This window comes from Cydia pomonella, chromosome 8, assembly GCF_033807575.1.
Source record: "Cydia pomonella isolate Wapato2018A chromosome 8, ilCydPomo1, whole genome shotgun sequence".
Classification (NCBI taxonomy): domain Eukaryota; kingdom Metazoa; phylum Arthropoda; class Insecta; order Lepidoptera; family Tortricidae; genus Cydia; species Cydia pomonella.
The window spans coordinates 1,622,359-1,639,103 of NC_084710.1; the positions used below are offsets into that span (position 1 = coordinate 1,622,359).

At 38.6% G+C, this 16,745-nt stretch overlaps 1 protein-coding gene across 1 annotated transcript; it reads right to left on the minus strand.

Moving 5' to 3' along the window:
- Positions 1-14,862: 14,862 nt before the first annotated feature.
- LOC133520279 (neuropeptide-like protein 31) lies at positions 14,863-16,362 on the minus strand. Its single transcript, XM_061854652.1, has 2 exons — positions 16,144-16,362; positions 14,863-15,298 (listed from the first exon to the last, which is right to left on the minus strand). The coding sequence occupies exons 1-2, from the start codon at positions 16,198-16,200 to the stop codon at positions 14,954-14,956; spliced, it is 402 nt and encodes a 133-aa protein (XP_061710636.1). The 5' UTR covers positions 16,201-16,362; the 3' UTR covers positions 14,863-14,953.
- Between the last annotated feature and the right edge of the window lie 383 nt (positions 16,363-16,745).

A 16,745-nucleotide genomic window follows, 5' to 3' on the forward strand; every position in this document is an offset into this window, starting at 1 on the left:
CCATCTAATAGATCAAAGGCGAACGGTATGGCGGCATCGTTTCAAGCGAAAGCGCCAGAACCTTTATCCTATGCCCGGTAAGATGGCGCTACTTTTTGATATTTAACAAATTAAAGACATATCAGTGAAGGAATAAGGATCAAATTCAAATGGCGTTCTAAAAGTTTTAATCATGAGTCGAAAGCTGTCAGTAAATTTACTGTGGCTACAAAGTTTTTTTTTTGACAGTCCACCTGTATTTTAAATTTTCTTTGATACGAGTGTGCTGAGAACAATATGAAATCAACATAAGATTTTAAATTGCCGAATGCCGCTTCTTCGCTCGTAAAGTGTTTGGAATAGCCGTAATATAATAATATGGCAGATCCACTTACGCTAACCACGGCACTTAGTTACTGCGGGCAAAAAGCTCTAGACTACGAGCTGGGGATTGAAATTGTCAATTTTTTTACTTAAAAAATGCTTGTGGCCGCATAGGGCCCACCGTAAAAAAAAATATTATTTTTTTATTTATTTCATAGTAAATTGAGATGAATTTCGTTTGTAGCAATTATTGAAGAAAATGTTACTTTATTTGGTTTATGAAAGAGAGATCGAAACGGAGTTGTAATGTAATGTAATACACATTGCAAGGATAGTAAATATGAATTTAAGTAAAGAAACAAAAAAGTACAATATCAAAAAATATTAAAAGTATACGCCTTGGTCACTTAGGGCCTCCGCTAGCCGAGGCGGACGACGGCCTACCGCGAACTACGTTCGAAGTGGTACCTGTCTATCGCACTTTTGAATTCGAACGTAAGTGTGACAGGGACGCAACACGTCAAACGTGGTTCGCGGTAGGCCCTCTGCTCCCAGGCCAAATCCGTTCATACAATTTCTTATTAGACGGGGCGTCCGTTCCGGATAATCCGCGTCAGCTAGCGGAGGCCCTTACAGGTTAAACTGATAAAATGGTAGGATTACTAAAATATTTTCAATACTTCTAATAATATTAGGTTTTCATTTGACACACGTATTTTCAATGCAAAGTCGTTTTGTTTCTGTCTTCAAGTCCTAACCATCAAATACGCTAGACCCTCATTCAACGGTTCTTAGCAGTCCTTTCTTTATCCATGGTTCACCTCGTAGCTTTTACGAGTGACATGCAGTTTTTAGGGTTCCGTACCCAAAGGGTCAAACGGGACCCTATTACTGAGACTTCGCTGTCCGTCCGTCCGTCCGTCTGTCCGTCTGTCACCAGGCTGTATCTCGTGAACCGTGATAGCTAGATAGTTGAAATTTTCACTAATGATGTATTTCTGTTGCCGCTATGTCAACAAATACTAAAAACAGAATAAAAAAAATATTACAACAAACATATTGTTTCTTGCCGTATTTATAAATAATGGAACGGAACCCTTCGTGCGCGAGTCCGCTTGCCCGGTTTCTATGTATCAAGAGGCATTCCAGAAAAATGTTGGGTACGTGACGCAATTTTTTAACACTTCTGATAAAACTGACAGCGTGTGAACCTCCACGTTTTTTTTTGCCTTGTTCTTTTGTTGCAGTACATTTGTATTGCCTTTTTAATGTGTTTATATGACTGTTTGGTTTCTGCTTAAACTAAAAAAAAAAACTGAGAAGCTGATATTTGGAATAATAACTTAGCTTTAAATTCAACGGTTTATAATACAGAACCCCTAGTGTAAATTTATTCGATAGCATGACGTGACCTACGCGTTTGCGTTAAGTCTCATTTTGTATGGGATTTAGAAAAAGCGCGCCAAGCGGGACGTTTTGGAAACTCAAATCCCATACAAAATGAGACTTAACGCAAACGCGTACGTTACGTTTCGCTATCGAATAAATGTAGATGGACACTAGGGGTACAGATTTCTGCAGGTTTAATGTAGCTACCAGCACGCCACGTCCCCGACAAAGTAGACCTGTTTTGGAATGTCCACAGTGTGAAATTTGGAACTAGCTCTTGTATTATGGCATGTAACGAGCCGCGGAGCGTAATTATGACGCGTCAGAGTGCCACTGCGCACCTAATCATACCCGCTGGAACAGACCATTCGTTGCATATTGGACGTAGCGTAACGTGAAGTTATTTGTAAATAGGTTTAAATACCTTGGGCACATTTTGTGTAGTGATTTAAAAGATGACCATGATATGGAAAGGGAAAGACGAGCCCTATCGGTTAGGTGTAACATGCTCGCGCGCAAATTCGCAAGGTGTACAAACAGTGTCAAAGTTACTCTATTTTGACGAACGGTCTGGCCTAGTGGGTAGTGACCCTGCCTATGAAGCCGATGGTCCCGGGTTCAAATCCTGGTAAGCGCATAATTTATTAGTGTGATGAGCACAGATATTTGTTCCTGAGTCATGGGTGTTTTCTATGCATTTAAGTATTTATAAATATTTATTATATATCGTTAGCTAAGTACCCTCAACACAAGCCTTATTGAGCTTACTGTGGGACTTAGTCAATTTGTGTAATGATGTCCTATAATATTTATTTGTTATTTCGATCATTTTGTCAGTATTTGTATACCTGCCAGCTCTGGGTGAACTTTAGTAGGAAAGCATTTTCGACTTTGCGAGTTCAATACAATGACGCTTTTCGCATCCTACTGAGGTTACCCAGGTGCTGCAGCGCATCGAGCATGTTTGCTGAGGCAGGGGTGCCCGACTTCTTCGCCATCATCAGGAGTCGGATCGCAGGTTTTTGAACTTCAGACAATCGCATACTTAGGACCATCTCCGAGAACCTAAATAGCCCTATATTCCGTTACTGGTCATCCGTTCTGCAGAATGAGAACAGAAAGTAGACACGTGATATAATATAAAAAAAAATATAATGCCATTATATTGCTATAATAATGTAAATAAATTGAGACTAGTCATACCTATCGACTGAAGCAACTATTAGTATAAGTTTTAATTTTATTGTATTTTAGTTCTTATTTTTACCTTATTCTATGATTTTATTCTATTTTATTTAAGTAGTCGGTAAGTAGCTAACGTATATAATATGTCTTGTTTGTTACTAACATTTCTATGGGCTAAATGTCTGATGCAAATAAATTGAATTGAATTGAAACTGCCATTTTCTGGTGTGTAAACTGGCAGCTTGGCTATAATTTTGTAATTAATTATGTCTTAAATTTAACTTAATGTGAGAATGTATGAGTAATACCAAATAGAATCTATCTATCTAATTGGTGCAGAGAGAGAAAAAAAAAAGTCAATTAATTAAAAAGTAAAGCAAACTAATATAGTGGTTAACTCGTCCTCGACGTCCTCGTCCTCGCATGATGTTTTTTTTTTTATTTATACAGCATCTACACTAACATCTGATAAAATATTAGCTGGGAGGCGATGATTGACGACATATGCTCCTGGCCCGCGGTCTATAACTCTATACTACGCCTTAGGGATGAGCAATCGTTTCACAAAGGCTTTAAATTTTGCATCCGTGAGCTTACAAATTTCTAGAGGAATTTTGTTGTAGAACTTTGTACAATTTGTGCATCTTTGTTGGTGGTACATAAAGTCGCGAAATCACTCTAAAGATTTTACTGTGACACTAGGGAGCTTCATGGTGTCCTAAAACAGAACAGGAAACTTGACATCAGTACAATTCTACGAAAACATGTGATAGTTGTTAAAGTAAAAATCAGCGGCTACGGTTTTGACAACGTGGTGCCATAAGACGAGGCTCTGCATTTACGTCTTTCGACGGACTGCCTGTTTACCCGTAAAAAAATTAATCTAGGCACATTTATGTACAAATATGATCCAATAGACATTACACGGAGTCACGTAAATAAAAATATTAAGTAACTTTATAACTTGTGCTAAGTAATCATGTGTAAAACAGTCAGAAGAATTAAAAGAACGAAGATAATAAAAGTGCTGACCTCTCTGGGCGCAGCGTAATTGTGAGGTGTCAGAACGCGACGTAATTACTAACGTCAAAACGTTGCGCGTAATTGCCGGACGGAAGTGACGTAGCTACGTCGTTTTTGTATTCTAACCTCAAAGATTGGCTTAGCTGGGAGCTTACTTGCGGTCAGTGTTACGGTGCAAATTAGGTGCAAAAATGTTGCAACTTTTGAAGATAACTGACATTAGGGCGTGCAGTCCCGGGACCGGTTCCTAGTTTTTCATTTCCCGGTACCGGGTCGGAGCCGGTACCGGGATTCCCGGTTCTCCCGGTTCTTTATGCTGAGCTGAATTATTTTTATATATTTTGTTTGACATCATTTAACTGTGAATCTTGCAACTAACTTTAATACTAATGAAAAGGAATCGTAGGAATAATTAAGAATTTTTTATAGAATAAAAAACAGTTTTAGGAATAATACACTTAAATCAGTCTTTATAGTTACTTTAATCAGTCTTAATTGATTAATCAGTTAACAGTGTCATTGATCATAACCGTAATGTTATGAATCATGTGTAGTAAGTAATACTTACAAACACCATAATATTTTAAACATTATTATCATGTTCACAATATCATAATTATCATAATATTGTAATTAAAAAAAAAAACAAATTGTGCAAAGTTATACAAATTTTAATATCTCAACCTGACTATTTATGTAAGATTTCGTCGAGTTTACTTGACGTAACGCTAATCATTATTTTAATTTTAAATGTGAACTTAAATAATATAAATCAGTCTAATTATAATAGTTCAATATTTTTTCTATTTCAACTGTGATTAACTTAAGATAATTGTAACATTGCAGTAATATAATAATCAACACACTTAAAACAAATACAGTTCTTTTTTTTAACAAAAATATAATCACCTCACAAATAAATAATTTAACATAAAGAACTTATCAAATACCTGTCACGGTGACAAATGATAACAAGCCGACCATCTTAGCACTACAGTAGGGCTAAGATGGTCGGTTTAATCTAATCATTGGCTTAAGAACGGATGGAACTGGAGATCAATAACAATTAGACACAAGAATGTGATTTATAGTTTTATACATAAACATTGTAGTTTAAGTCTTGTGTATATAACATTTATTAAACTCTGAGTAAAAAGTAATCAATATTACGGAAACTTAAACGTAACATTAACAAATTATAATCAGGTATTTCAGGTCATTATCTAACATTTGAATCTTACAAAATAATAAACTTTTGCAAAATTACACCTACAAGTTCAAAATCAAAATCTGACTAGTTATGTTAATATGTCGAATTTGTTTGACGAGACGCTAATGATTACTTCAATTAAATGTCAACTTAAGATGATATGTATAAATCAGTCTAACTAAATCTAGTACTTAGTCCAATACTTTTATTTGCATCTCTTTTCTTGATAATATGTCCGAAGAAAACTAATGGCGTCTATGGTACGGTCACCTAGAGATGTTCGCAATCGATTAATCAGGTAACAGTTAGATTATGCGACGCTGCCGAACTTGCCGGTGCGTTAATTTTACTGATATTTAATATAAATGTTTATTTGATGTTATGGCGGGAACCGGGAGAACCGGGACTCGGTGCTCAGTACCGGTTCTTTGGATTCCAAATAAATCCCGGGATTTCCCGGGAAATCGAGAACCGGTATTTCCCGGGAGGACGCCCTAACTGACATCCAAATTTGCCGCATGGCAAAACATTTTCATATATTTTGGCACCGAAACTTTGCCACCGTAAAGCATGTTATATGAATATGACCGTGTAATTTAAAAAGTGGCATTTGTTTTACGTGGATAATCCCCTCTATCGTTGCCCGATACTCGTTCCATTTACATGTTTAGTAAGATACGATGTGTGGTGAGTGCAGGAGTACTGGACATTGGTCCTTCGAACCGGATTTTAGGGTCCTACTGGACGTAGAAATAGAAACGTGGGATGTATCAACAATAGGTTGGTTTACTGTGTCTTAATTACAAAGAAATCCCGGCCAAACAATTATAAATTAAATCCGGTATTCGTCCGTTGCCGGAGGAGTCATTGTGTGCCGCGTGTCGCTCGCGGTCTGCCCGCCGCGCCGCCCGCGCGTCTACTCCACTACTCAACAATGTGCTAGTAAGACATTCACCAGATCTGGACGGCCCTTATCAACTCAGAATCAACGCAACAAAGTTGCATTTGCCGTCACGCATGGCATCCCTGTCAAAACGACGCCCGGAAATTCCAAGCGTTGACGGACATTCACATTTCACCAGCTGCATAATTATCTTGGCAGCGCTCTGATGACATTCAGCCAGTGATAAGTGACATGACAGTTTATCAAAAGCGTGACTTGCGTGACTTTTAACACGTAATGACATACGACATACGTCGCTTGACATTAGTGTGACAAGAACGAATTCTCTCGGCTGTTGTCTATAAATTGTAACAATATGTATGGAGTTGCATTATTTATTAATGAGTGATGGTACGCTGTTGTGAGTTGTGCCAATTTAGGCTGGTAATGTGTTATTTTAATTGGTTAGTAAATCATTTGTCTACTAATTATCAATTTTAATATGAATGAACATAAGTGTGAACGCCACGTAATCCAAAGAATTGTATCTATTATTAACAATTCATACGATATTGTTGGATTATCGATGAAAAGGGACCTTATTGTCGATGGCGCTTACGCCGCACTGCGTCGCGCAGCGTTGTATTGAAGAACCATCGACAATAAGGTCCCTTTTCATAGATAACGTCACATATAATAATCTCTGACAGTTGTCTGTTGTAGATTTCCGAGTAGGTAGTAGATATGTTATTTGAAATGTATTGTTTACCCAAGTGTACTAGTATGTATTTTTATACTAATAAATTTATTTATGTACATCGGTGGCAGTCCCCAACTTTTAATATTAATTTAATAATATAAAATAATGCCATTTGTTTGTGTGTGTGTGTGTGTGTTTTATCATTAGTGTACACGAGCAGGAATTAGTGAAATAAAAATTCAGCTTCAAATGCACGAAACACCTAATTTAAAAAATAAAAATTTAAGATTTTTGGGCTAATAACGGCCCGATTCGAAGAATGATTAAGACACGTTTAAGATCTTGGAAAGATCTTTAAAAGATCGATAACTAAACTTCATGTCAAAATTGACTTCGATTCCGCTGTGATCCTAGTAAGATCTATCTACGATATTTCTAACGTCAAAGTGACATTGGTTGCCCGAATCGAGCTGCTTCTGTCAATTATACGACATACAAACGATATCTAAATGAGAACTTATCTAACCAAGAACTTATCGTTATCGTATTTCATTCTTCGAATCGGGCCGTAAAGCTTTCTTTACAAATTTGCGAAAACTTTGCGAAAAATTAAAATCGTGTATAATCCTCTTCATCGTTTAATGCGGTTAGCTTCTTCATTTTCTACGTAAAGAATTATTTGTGTCTAATGAAAATCTGGCATTTTACTCACACATATAGCAAACATTACCTTGGTCAAAAAACAAATAGTATAATTACTTAACGCGCGCCAGTCGATCAATCTTTTTCGCGTCATTAGGTAACGTCTCAAGACTCTCAAGCTGTGCGTTCCCTTCGCTTCAAGAAGCTATGGAATTAACTTTCTGCCGAGGATTTCTCGAGAGAATACAGTATGGGGTTCTTCAAATTACAAATATCGATAAACATTTTCTAGGGGAAATATAATGATGTAGTACGGTCAGCATCAATACTAACGGATGGATGAAGCAACCCGCCAAAATTATCTGATACCCTCGAAAACGTATCTAACACAGCCTAATCATTCTACATATGGAGACGTACGAGTATCTCTCTTTGTTATGCTATTAGTCTGTCTGATACTCTACTTTTGATGCTGACTGTACGTGGCGTAGGTTGCAGGTTAAGCGTCATATTAGGCGATGCATGTTACTTTAAATTACTAAATTTACTTTTGATTCAATATATAGTCAAAACTCTATTAACGGGAAACCACTTGCTAAACATGTTGAACTGAACTTTATTGCTTAGGTAATAAAGATGCTTGCATGCAGTCGAATGCTGATATTGACCCCGGCGATGCGGGGCAACAAATGCAGACTCCGTCAGTAGACGGAGTCTGTATTTGTTAGTCATTTTAGACGGTACTACCATCCTAGTTCCCCAGACCAGAGGTAGCATGCGTAAACGTATTTTTAATTTCCCTAACGTTAAAAAAAGGCAACCAGACCCACCAAAAGCAAGTATTGATGAACTGTCAGGTACAACTTTAAAACTATATACAAAGACTACTTTTGAGCACATTTCGCTTCCAAGAACTATTGGAACTACCAAAACTTTCTCAGTAAAAAATGCTCCACTTTCAAACTCCAGAAAATGCATAAAACAAACTCAAAATTTGTTCTACGCAATAAATTATGAGCATTTCAAGAGTAGTCCAGTTCGTTTTGACCTTTTGCGATTTTTAAATATTGTAATAAAGTCAGGGTAGGTAAGGTGGAGCGGGGGCCAAGCTTGACTGGTCATAACATTACGGTGGTTAGTGCAAAGTTGAAAATGGCCACTTTGTACTTTATATTTTGCTCCTGGACACATAACAGTGGTTATAAATTTAGTGAAGTGCGGAGTGGAAATCTCTTTTAACTTTGCAAACGGAAATTATTTGTAATTTACTTATGAATGTGTGTGAATTAAAAACACAACTTCTAGACAAATTAAGCCTTCTTGAATTGTAAATCTTCTTCTTGTTGTGCCATGTCATCATCTGACGTCGGCGACCATCTCTCGGAACTTATTTCTATCTTTTGCCATTCTGCTCAGGTTGGCAGCGTCATTAATATGAGTCCAGCTTTTAATGTTATCTATCCAGGCCAGCTTCCTTCTTCCTCTACTTCTTTTACCCTCTATTTTGCCTTCTATTATTCTTCTTAGAATTACATATCGAGGGCTTCATGCTAAAGGGGCGTATAAGCAAGAACCCTACTTTTCAGGAGACACAAAAAACTGAATAACTTTTGTTACAATGTACCGATTGTTCTACAATTTTGCATAGAGTATTTAAATTACTATCTTTTTCATGTGTCATGCCTAGTTTCGTTCTACGTATTCTAAAAAGCAGTAATTATGTAGTTACGCCTCTTTACCACGACAGTAATTTCCGACATTTAGGTTGAAATTCTCTGAAAAATACTTGAGATTTATGGTCGTATAATTCATTTTTTTTTCTATTCGATAATTTAATCATGAAAGGTGGAAATACTGTTAATAATTCGAAATACATTAATTTTACAGTAATTTAGTCATCATTGTGTAGTTTCTTCTATTTTTTCTGATTTTTATACGCCCGTCTGGGCTGACGAATCTATCGTGTAAGTATCCTTTATTTGTGGTCGTATAATAGGGCGCCAAATTATATTTTGAGTAAATATTCATAAGATCATCTAGATTTTACCATTGAAATGATTCCTGATGGTTTTGATAGTGTTACAGCTATCCACGAGATTAAGCAATGTCGACTCGAGCTGGTTACCGATTGGGTAAGTAACTGTTTTGAATTGCCACTTTGAGCATTTCAGTGTTTCAATAGCCTCCGTGGTCTAGTGGTTAGAGCGGTTGTCTCTCGATTCGGAGGTTCCGGGTTTGAATCCCGGTGCTGACACTGTCAAGCAAAAGTCGCTTTGTGACTTTGTGAGACTATTCCCGGTTTGGCTAGGACATTGCAGGCTGAATCACCTGATTGTCCGAAAAGTAAGATGATTCTGTGCGTCGGAAGGCACGGTGTAAAGTCGTTGGTTCCGGCTGCTATCTATCCGGTGGTGCTCGTCATGAGAGCCATGTCAGAGGCCTTTGGCGGCTCAATAACTCTAACACCAGGGTTTTTAAGGTACATCAATCTTACAACCCACACGATAAGAAGACGTGTTTCAAAAGACAATCACGCCGCTTATTCTGATTTTTGCCTATAATAGCAGTCGTTTAGCACTTCGGTGGGAGTTAGAGTTAAGACGTGTGGGCTTACTTAAGAAAACTGACTTAACTGAATTCCAATAAGATCATTTTTACTATTTGTGATAGTAGGTAAAAGGTAGTCACTCAAAAGTCGAGTAGTACAAAACGATTTTATAGAAAAGAATTGAAATCGATAGTAAAGGATGCATGGAGATTGCTAAGACAACACAATGATTTACCAAAAAAGCAGTCAAGAAACAATCAAACGATAAAATTTAGAGTGCATTAACTAAACAAAAACAAAAGGTTAAAACGAATCAAAACTTGTATTCAGACAATAAACATTACTCGTTCTTTAATGGTGCCACTGGTAACAAAATTATAACTATCTTAAACAATAAATTATTAATCAAAACTTCTAAACAAATAAATACGACATCATTTATCGTCATTTCATAAAAAGAAACAATATTAAATCTTCTGTACTAATAAACCTAAAAGTAGTTTAGCTAACAACTTAACTTAACCCACTTACGTCTCCATCAAATTATAACAGAGGAATGTTACACTTAAGAATTACAACCACCCCGACGGAGGATGAGTGGCTACAGACATATGACGTAATCAGCCCGCAGCGCACGCAGTGGGCCTTAAACAGCTTTGACTCCTTCAAATCTCCAGGAATGGATGGGATCTTCCCTGCGCTTCTTAAATGGGGCGGGAAGCATCTCACTCTGAAGCTGACCATCGTTCTGCGCGCCTGTCTGGCTCACAGGTACATGCCGAAGCAATGGAGGGAGGTCAAGGTTATCTTCATACCGAAACCAGGTAAAAGCGACTACTCGGACCCCAAATCCTTCAGGCCCATCAGCCTGACCTCTTTCATGTTGAAAACATTAGAGAGGTGGTGTGACAAGTACCTTAGAGAGAGGGTGCTAATGCATGTGCCCTTGCATCCAAACCAACATGCCTACAGCCCTGGCAAATCTACAGAATCGGCACTTCATGCAGTAGTAAGTAAAATTGAGGTGGCGATCAAAAACAGATCCATGTGCTTAGGTACCTTCATAGATATAGAAGGGGCTTTCGACAGGACCAGGTTCAGCAGCATTACAGCAGTACTGGTAAGACATGGCGCGAATGCAGTTAAGACAGAATGGATAAACAACATGTTGAGCCAACGAACCATCAAACTCGGAACGAATGAACTCGGAATGGCAAAAGGATGCCCCAAAGGAGAAATCCTATCGCCACTACTATGGAACCTTGTGGTGAATGACCTGATCACCACACTAATCAATAATTACTATTACACAATCGGCTATGCTGACGACATAGTGATACTGACGAGCGGCATTCATGCAGGTACGGTAAGCGATGTTACCCGCTCTGCACTAGCCATCGTGGAGCGCTGGTGTTTTAACAACGAACTCTCAGTCAATCCCAACAAAACTGAGCTGGTTATGTTCACCAACAAACGTAACTTGGGAAACTTCCGCCTTCCCAAACTGTTCGACACTGAACTCCAACTATCTGCGGAGGTAAAGTGTTTAGGGGTAATACTTGACAGCAAATTGAATTGGAGCAATCACCTAAACGGCAAAATTGACAAAGCCACAGTCGTATTCTGGCAATGTCGTAGAATGATGGGTAGAACCTGGGGGCTAACCCCAAAGATAACTCTATGGCTTTACCAGGCAGCCATACGACCAATAATAAGCTACGGTGCGATAGTTTGGTGGCCACGCACCAAACTATCTATAGTTGAAGCTAAACTACAACGACTTCAGAGGTTGGCCTGTATGGCGACCACGGGCTGCATGAGGACAATACCAACCGCAGCCCTTGAAGCCTTACTGGGCCTGCCGCCGCTGCACCTCTTTATACAACAGGAAGCGCTAGCTACGGCGATACGTCTCAAAAAATCTAATCTCTGGAGACCACCTAGGGTACCACACACCGAGATCCTCTACGAGGGGATAGGCAAGGAAACGCTAATAGAAGTGGTGACTGACAGGATACCCAGACAATTCGTCTTCGACAAGAAATACAAGATACAGTTACACGAAGAACCTCGTGAAGGACTCAACCCAAGAGAGCTGGGAATTTTCACGGATGGATAAAAGACAAGGTCAGGCACTGGCGCTGGAGTAATCTCAGAGGACCTAAACATACATATCTCAACACTACTAGGTGCCCACAACACAGTCTTCCAGGCAGAATGTATGGGCATCATAATGGCAGCACACGCAATCGCCTCAAGGAAAGTATTGGACTACCCCATCCGCATACTCTCTGATAGTCGGTCAGTACTATGGGCTCTGCAAAGTTATACTTTGACCTCAGGGCTAATCTACGAATGCCACAAAGCTCTGTCAGAGGTAAGCACCACTACCAGCGTAACTCTGCAGTGGATCAAGGGACACAGCAACTCGCGAGGGAACGATGCGGCCGACATATTGGCGAGAGGAGGCTCGGAACTGAGGGTGGCAGGACCGGAGCCAATTATACCTCTGCCTTATGCCTGGCTCTGGAACATGCTACGATACAAAACCAACAGTACTTGTCTAACCTAGGCACGACCGTGCAGGCAGGCGAAGGAAGCCCGCCCGACAATCGACCCCGGTTTGTCGAGGAGGCTGAGACAGCTGAAGAGGCCACAGCTCCGGCTTTTGACTGGGGCCATAACCGGCCCCAAACACACCTACTAACCCTACGTGTTACAGATAGCCCCCTCTGCAGAGCGTACATGGAGGCAGAGGAGACAGCCACCCACGTCATTCTTGAATACCCAGGGCAGAGCCATCAGCATCAGAGCGCTCCACTTCATTGTTATTATTCGCACGAGATGCACACCATACTGTAACGAACTAGGCACTGACTGAGAGACAGGCGGCCCTAGTGCGCTTACCCGCTTGACAGAAAGGGATAGCAATATGCGGCAATCAAGGACGCTGTCTCCGCGCCCCTTTGGCCCGTCATTATTTGAAGGCCAACGTAATTTTTGTACGGTCGTATGTTCATACGCCTCTTTGCCGCGACGCATATTGAGGATAGTTGGTAAAAGTTTATGGTCGTATGTATGTACGCCTATATAGCGTGACACTATTTCGTGGTTCGCACTGTTACGTGAGAGAAGTATGTACGTACGCCTTTATACTCCGATGAATATTGGGGACTGAATGAAAATATCACTTATACGCCTTCAGTACGGCTTTTTGGAACGACATTAAAATGATGCTCTCAGTTATACGCCAAATGATTTTTTAATTATTTAATTAACTAATTGTTATGATAAAATTATGAAAAAAATTGTGCTTACGTATTGTTACAAGACGAATACGATGCCATTAAAAACGAAAAATAGCATTTTTGCGTATACGCCCCTTTGGCCTGAAGCCCTCGATATTTATTGTAACGATATATATGTCCAAAGTATGAGATCTTTCTTTTCTTTACTGTTTCCAAAAGTTCCAATTTTTTCTTCATTCTTTGCAAAACTTCTACATTGGTTATTCGATTCGATCGAATTGATTCGATTCGATCGAATCGAATTGTAAATAATCTTTCAAAAATTGGACTTAGTAGTGCACTAGAATCTATTAGAAGTTCGACGCGGTAGCGGATAACCAATGACCCGTGATTGACTTTTTTTAAAGTACGAAAGTCATCGGGGATCTGTTTAATTAAACTACCTACATACATACCTAGCTAACTTGTTAGTGAGTATAAAATCTAATCTATAATATGGAACCATCCTCAATCTATTATTTTTCTTTAAGCTGTATCTTCTACTGAGGTATGCAAATAAAGAGTATTCTATCTATCAATCTTCAAATATAACTTCATGGATTATAAATCTAACTTCATGGATTATAAATCTAACTTCATGGATTATTCCTGTTATGATTATTATATTATTGATGTAGATAAGTGACTATTAAAGTGTGACATTACGTAGGTGTCAGGTGGTTTAAAATTCATTCAATCAAATTCATTCATTGAATATTCTTTCATTCATAATTATGGTTGAGAATTTTGGGTAAGATCCTTATAGAGCACATTCCGGGCGAGATCAAGTTCAAGATGCAAGTTCAAACTCAAGACCCAATTAATATCAAACTTACTCCACTTGACTTACCCCTTGAACTTCGTTACTTATCCTTAAAATCGTCTGCTAAAGCATGAAATGTTACAAGTAAACAGTGTAGCTTACAACCAATTACTGGGGTGTAAAGTAGAAGAGTTACGAGAACAGTTTACTTGGAGTAACTTGAGGGGGATACTTACGTGCACTAGGGAACGAAATGTCTATGTTATCTTGGAATTTGTACGGAAAATATCATGACTAGAGCAGACAGGACTGGTCCGTATGCTTTTTCTTTGAGTTTGACATTATATTTGCAAATTTTCTAAGTCCACCTCCACTTAGGACTTCAAGTTGAGTATCATTACATTAGTAACTTATTGTACCTACATTCCAAAATATATTTTTTATTTTTAGGATTCCGTACTCAAAGGGTAAAACGGGACCCTATTAATAAGACTCCGCAGTCCGTCAGTCTGTCTGTCCGTCTGTCACCAGGCTGTATCTCATGAACCGTAATAGCTAGACAGTTGAAATTTTCATAGATGATGTATTTCTGTTGCCGCTATAACAACAAATACTAGTACGGACCTTCCGTTAAATGTTTTGTGAGTCGAAACAATGTAAATTTTAAGAAAACTATAATTGTTGTCGAGCCAAAGAAAACGATGTTTACCCGCGCCTCACCGTCCGCGTTGTTTTAACTCACTCTCCCCTATTAATTTAGTATAATATATACTAATTACGAACATTAAGGAGACGCACGCTTATTCCTTATTTTCGATTAAATCATTTTCATTCTATAAACAAATTAGCTAAAACTACGACAAAGTGGTTGAGCATATTTGTTTCTTAATAATATGCCCATATAACTAGTAAAAACAAAACCAAAATAATAAAATAAATACATAGTTAATTTATTTCCATACAAATCACAATTAATTTATTAAATGTTGTTTTTTTGATCATCTCGTTTATCTGTTTTAATTACCATCCGCCATAACCACCATAGAGACCGTTTCCGTAACCACCGTAACCGCCATAGCCGTAGCCAGCACCGTAGCCGCCATATCCAGCTCCATAGCCACCGTAGCCGGCTCCATAGCCACCGTAGCCGGCTCCGTAGCCATCGTAACCATGATGGTCGGTATTGTAATCTACACGGTGCACGTATGAAGTGGCCGGGGCGTAGCCAGCATAGCCCAACCCTCCGTAGCCGCCGTAGCCGAGTCCAGCGCCGTAGCCAAGCCCAGCGCCATAGCCTAGCCCTCCATAGCCGGCTAGAGCACCAGCTTGGGCGAAGCCAAAGATGCAGGCGGCGATAACTGCAATCTGGAATTAAATTATTAAATACTTATCACCGAAATTAACAGATTGATCTTAAATCGGTATATCAAACGCTTTATTAGGACCGTTCGTCTGACCGATGATCCTGGATTCGAATCCCGGTATGGGCATTTATTTGTGTGATGAACGTTCCTAAATCATGGATGTTTTCTATGTATATAATTATGTATTTATGACGACCGGTCTAGCCTAGTGGGTAGTGACCCCGCCTATGAAGCTCATCAGCTTGCATCCATCGTCCTGGCTGCAGGACTGGCATCGTTCCAGCAGGTTCCATCGTCCTGGGTTCGAATCCCGGCAAGGGCATTTATTTATGTGATGAGCACAGATATACGAGTATGTTCATGAGTCATGGATGTTTTATATATATATATCGTCAAAATATGAAGAACTGCATTGATCGATTGTTGAGAAAAATGGATAAAGTTTTGGTTACGTCGGCATCAATTCTTTCTATATTTCTCTTAATTTTCGGAACCACGAGATCTTTATTTTTCTGCGTGAATAAGTTGGGACCTATTGGATATCGAATAAAAATATAAGAGTAAATATACATATCAGTATTGCGATACAACGAGGAAATGCCGCCAGCATCCTTGGTACAATGCCTCAAGGGCCTACTTTAGATATAAGCTAGTTATAATATTCCTCTGTATATATCCATTATATATATATATTGATATTGTAAATAAAGTATTTATATAGAGTAAATAAACAAGATAAATAAATAAACATTATAATAGAAATAAATAATAATTGTTAAACTCAAAACAAGATCTAGACAATTAGGAAACACAATTTGAGTTTATGATATATATACAAAATATTACCTTAGCGAACATTGTTGTTATTTCACCAAATGTGATGATTTGAATGATACCAAACATTATATCTTCGTCTTTTATATACAAATCGTAGGTTATAACCAAGGTTCCACTGTTAACGGACCATGAAGTGATTCATTTTTTATGCCTGAGTTATCAGACTCTGTCGAACATCGCTACCTTAATTATATTATTTTGTAAATTAAATAATAGTGACGTCCTTGAGGTAATTAAATCTTTATCAATCAATTAAATCTTGATGTTAACTGACATACTAGTCATGTACATGTATTTTCATATAACAGTATTATTCTGAATTTCTGACATCTGAATTTTTGCTCATTTTTAGGGTTCCGTAGTCAACTAGGAACCCTTATAGTTTCGCCATGTCCGTCTGTCTGTCTGTCTGTCTGTCTGTCTGTCCGAGGCTTTGCTCCGTGGTCGTTAGTGCTAGAAAGCTGAAATTTGGCATGAATATATAAATCAATAAAGCCGACAAAGTCGTACAATAAAATCTAATTTTTTTTTTAGGGTACCTCCCCTACACGTAACGTGGGGGTGAAATTTTTTTTTCGCTTCAACCCTAGAGTGTGGGGTATCGTTGGAAA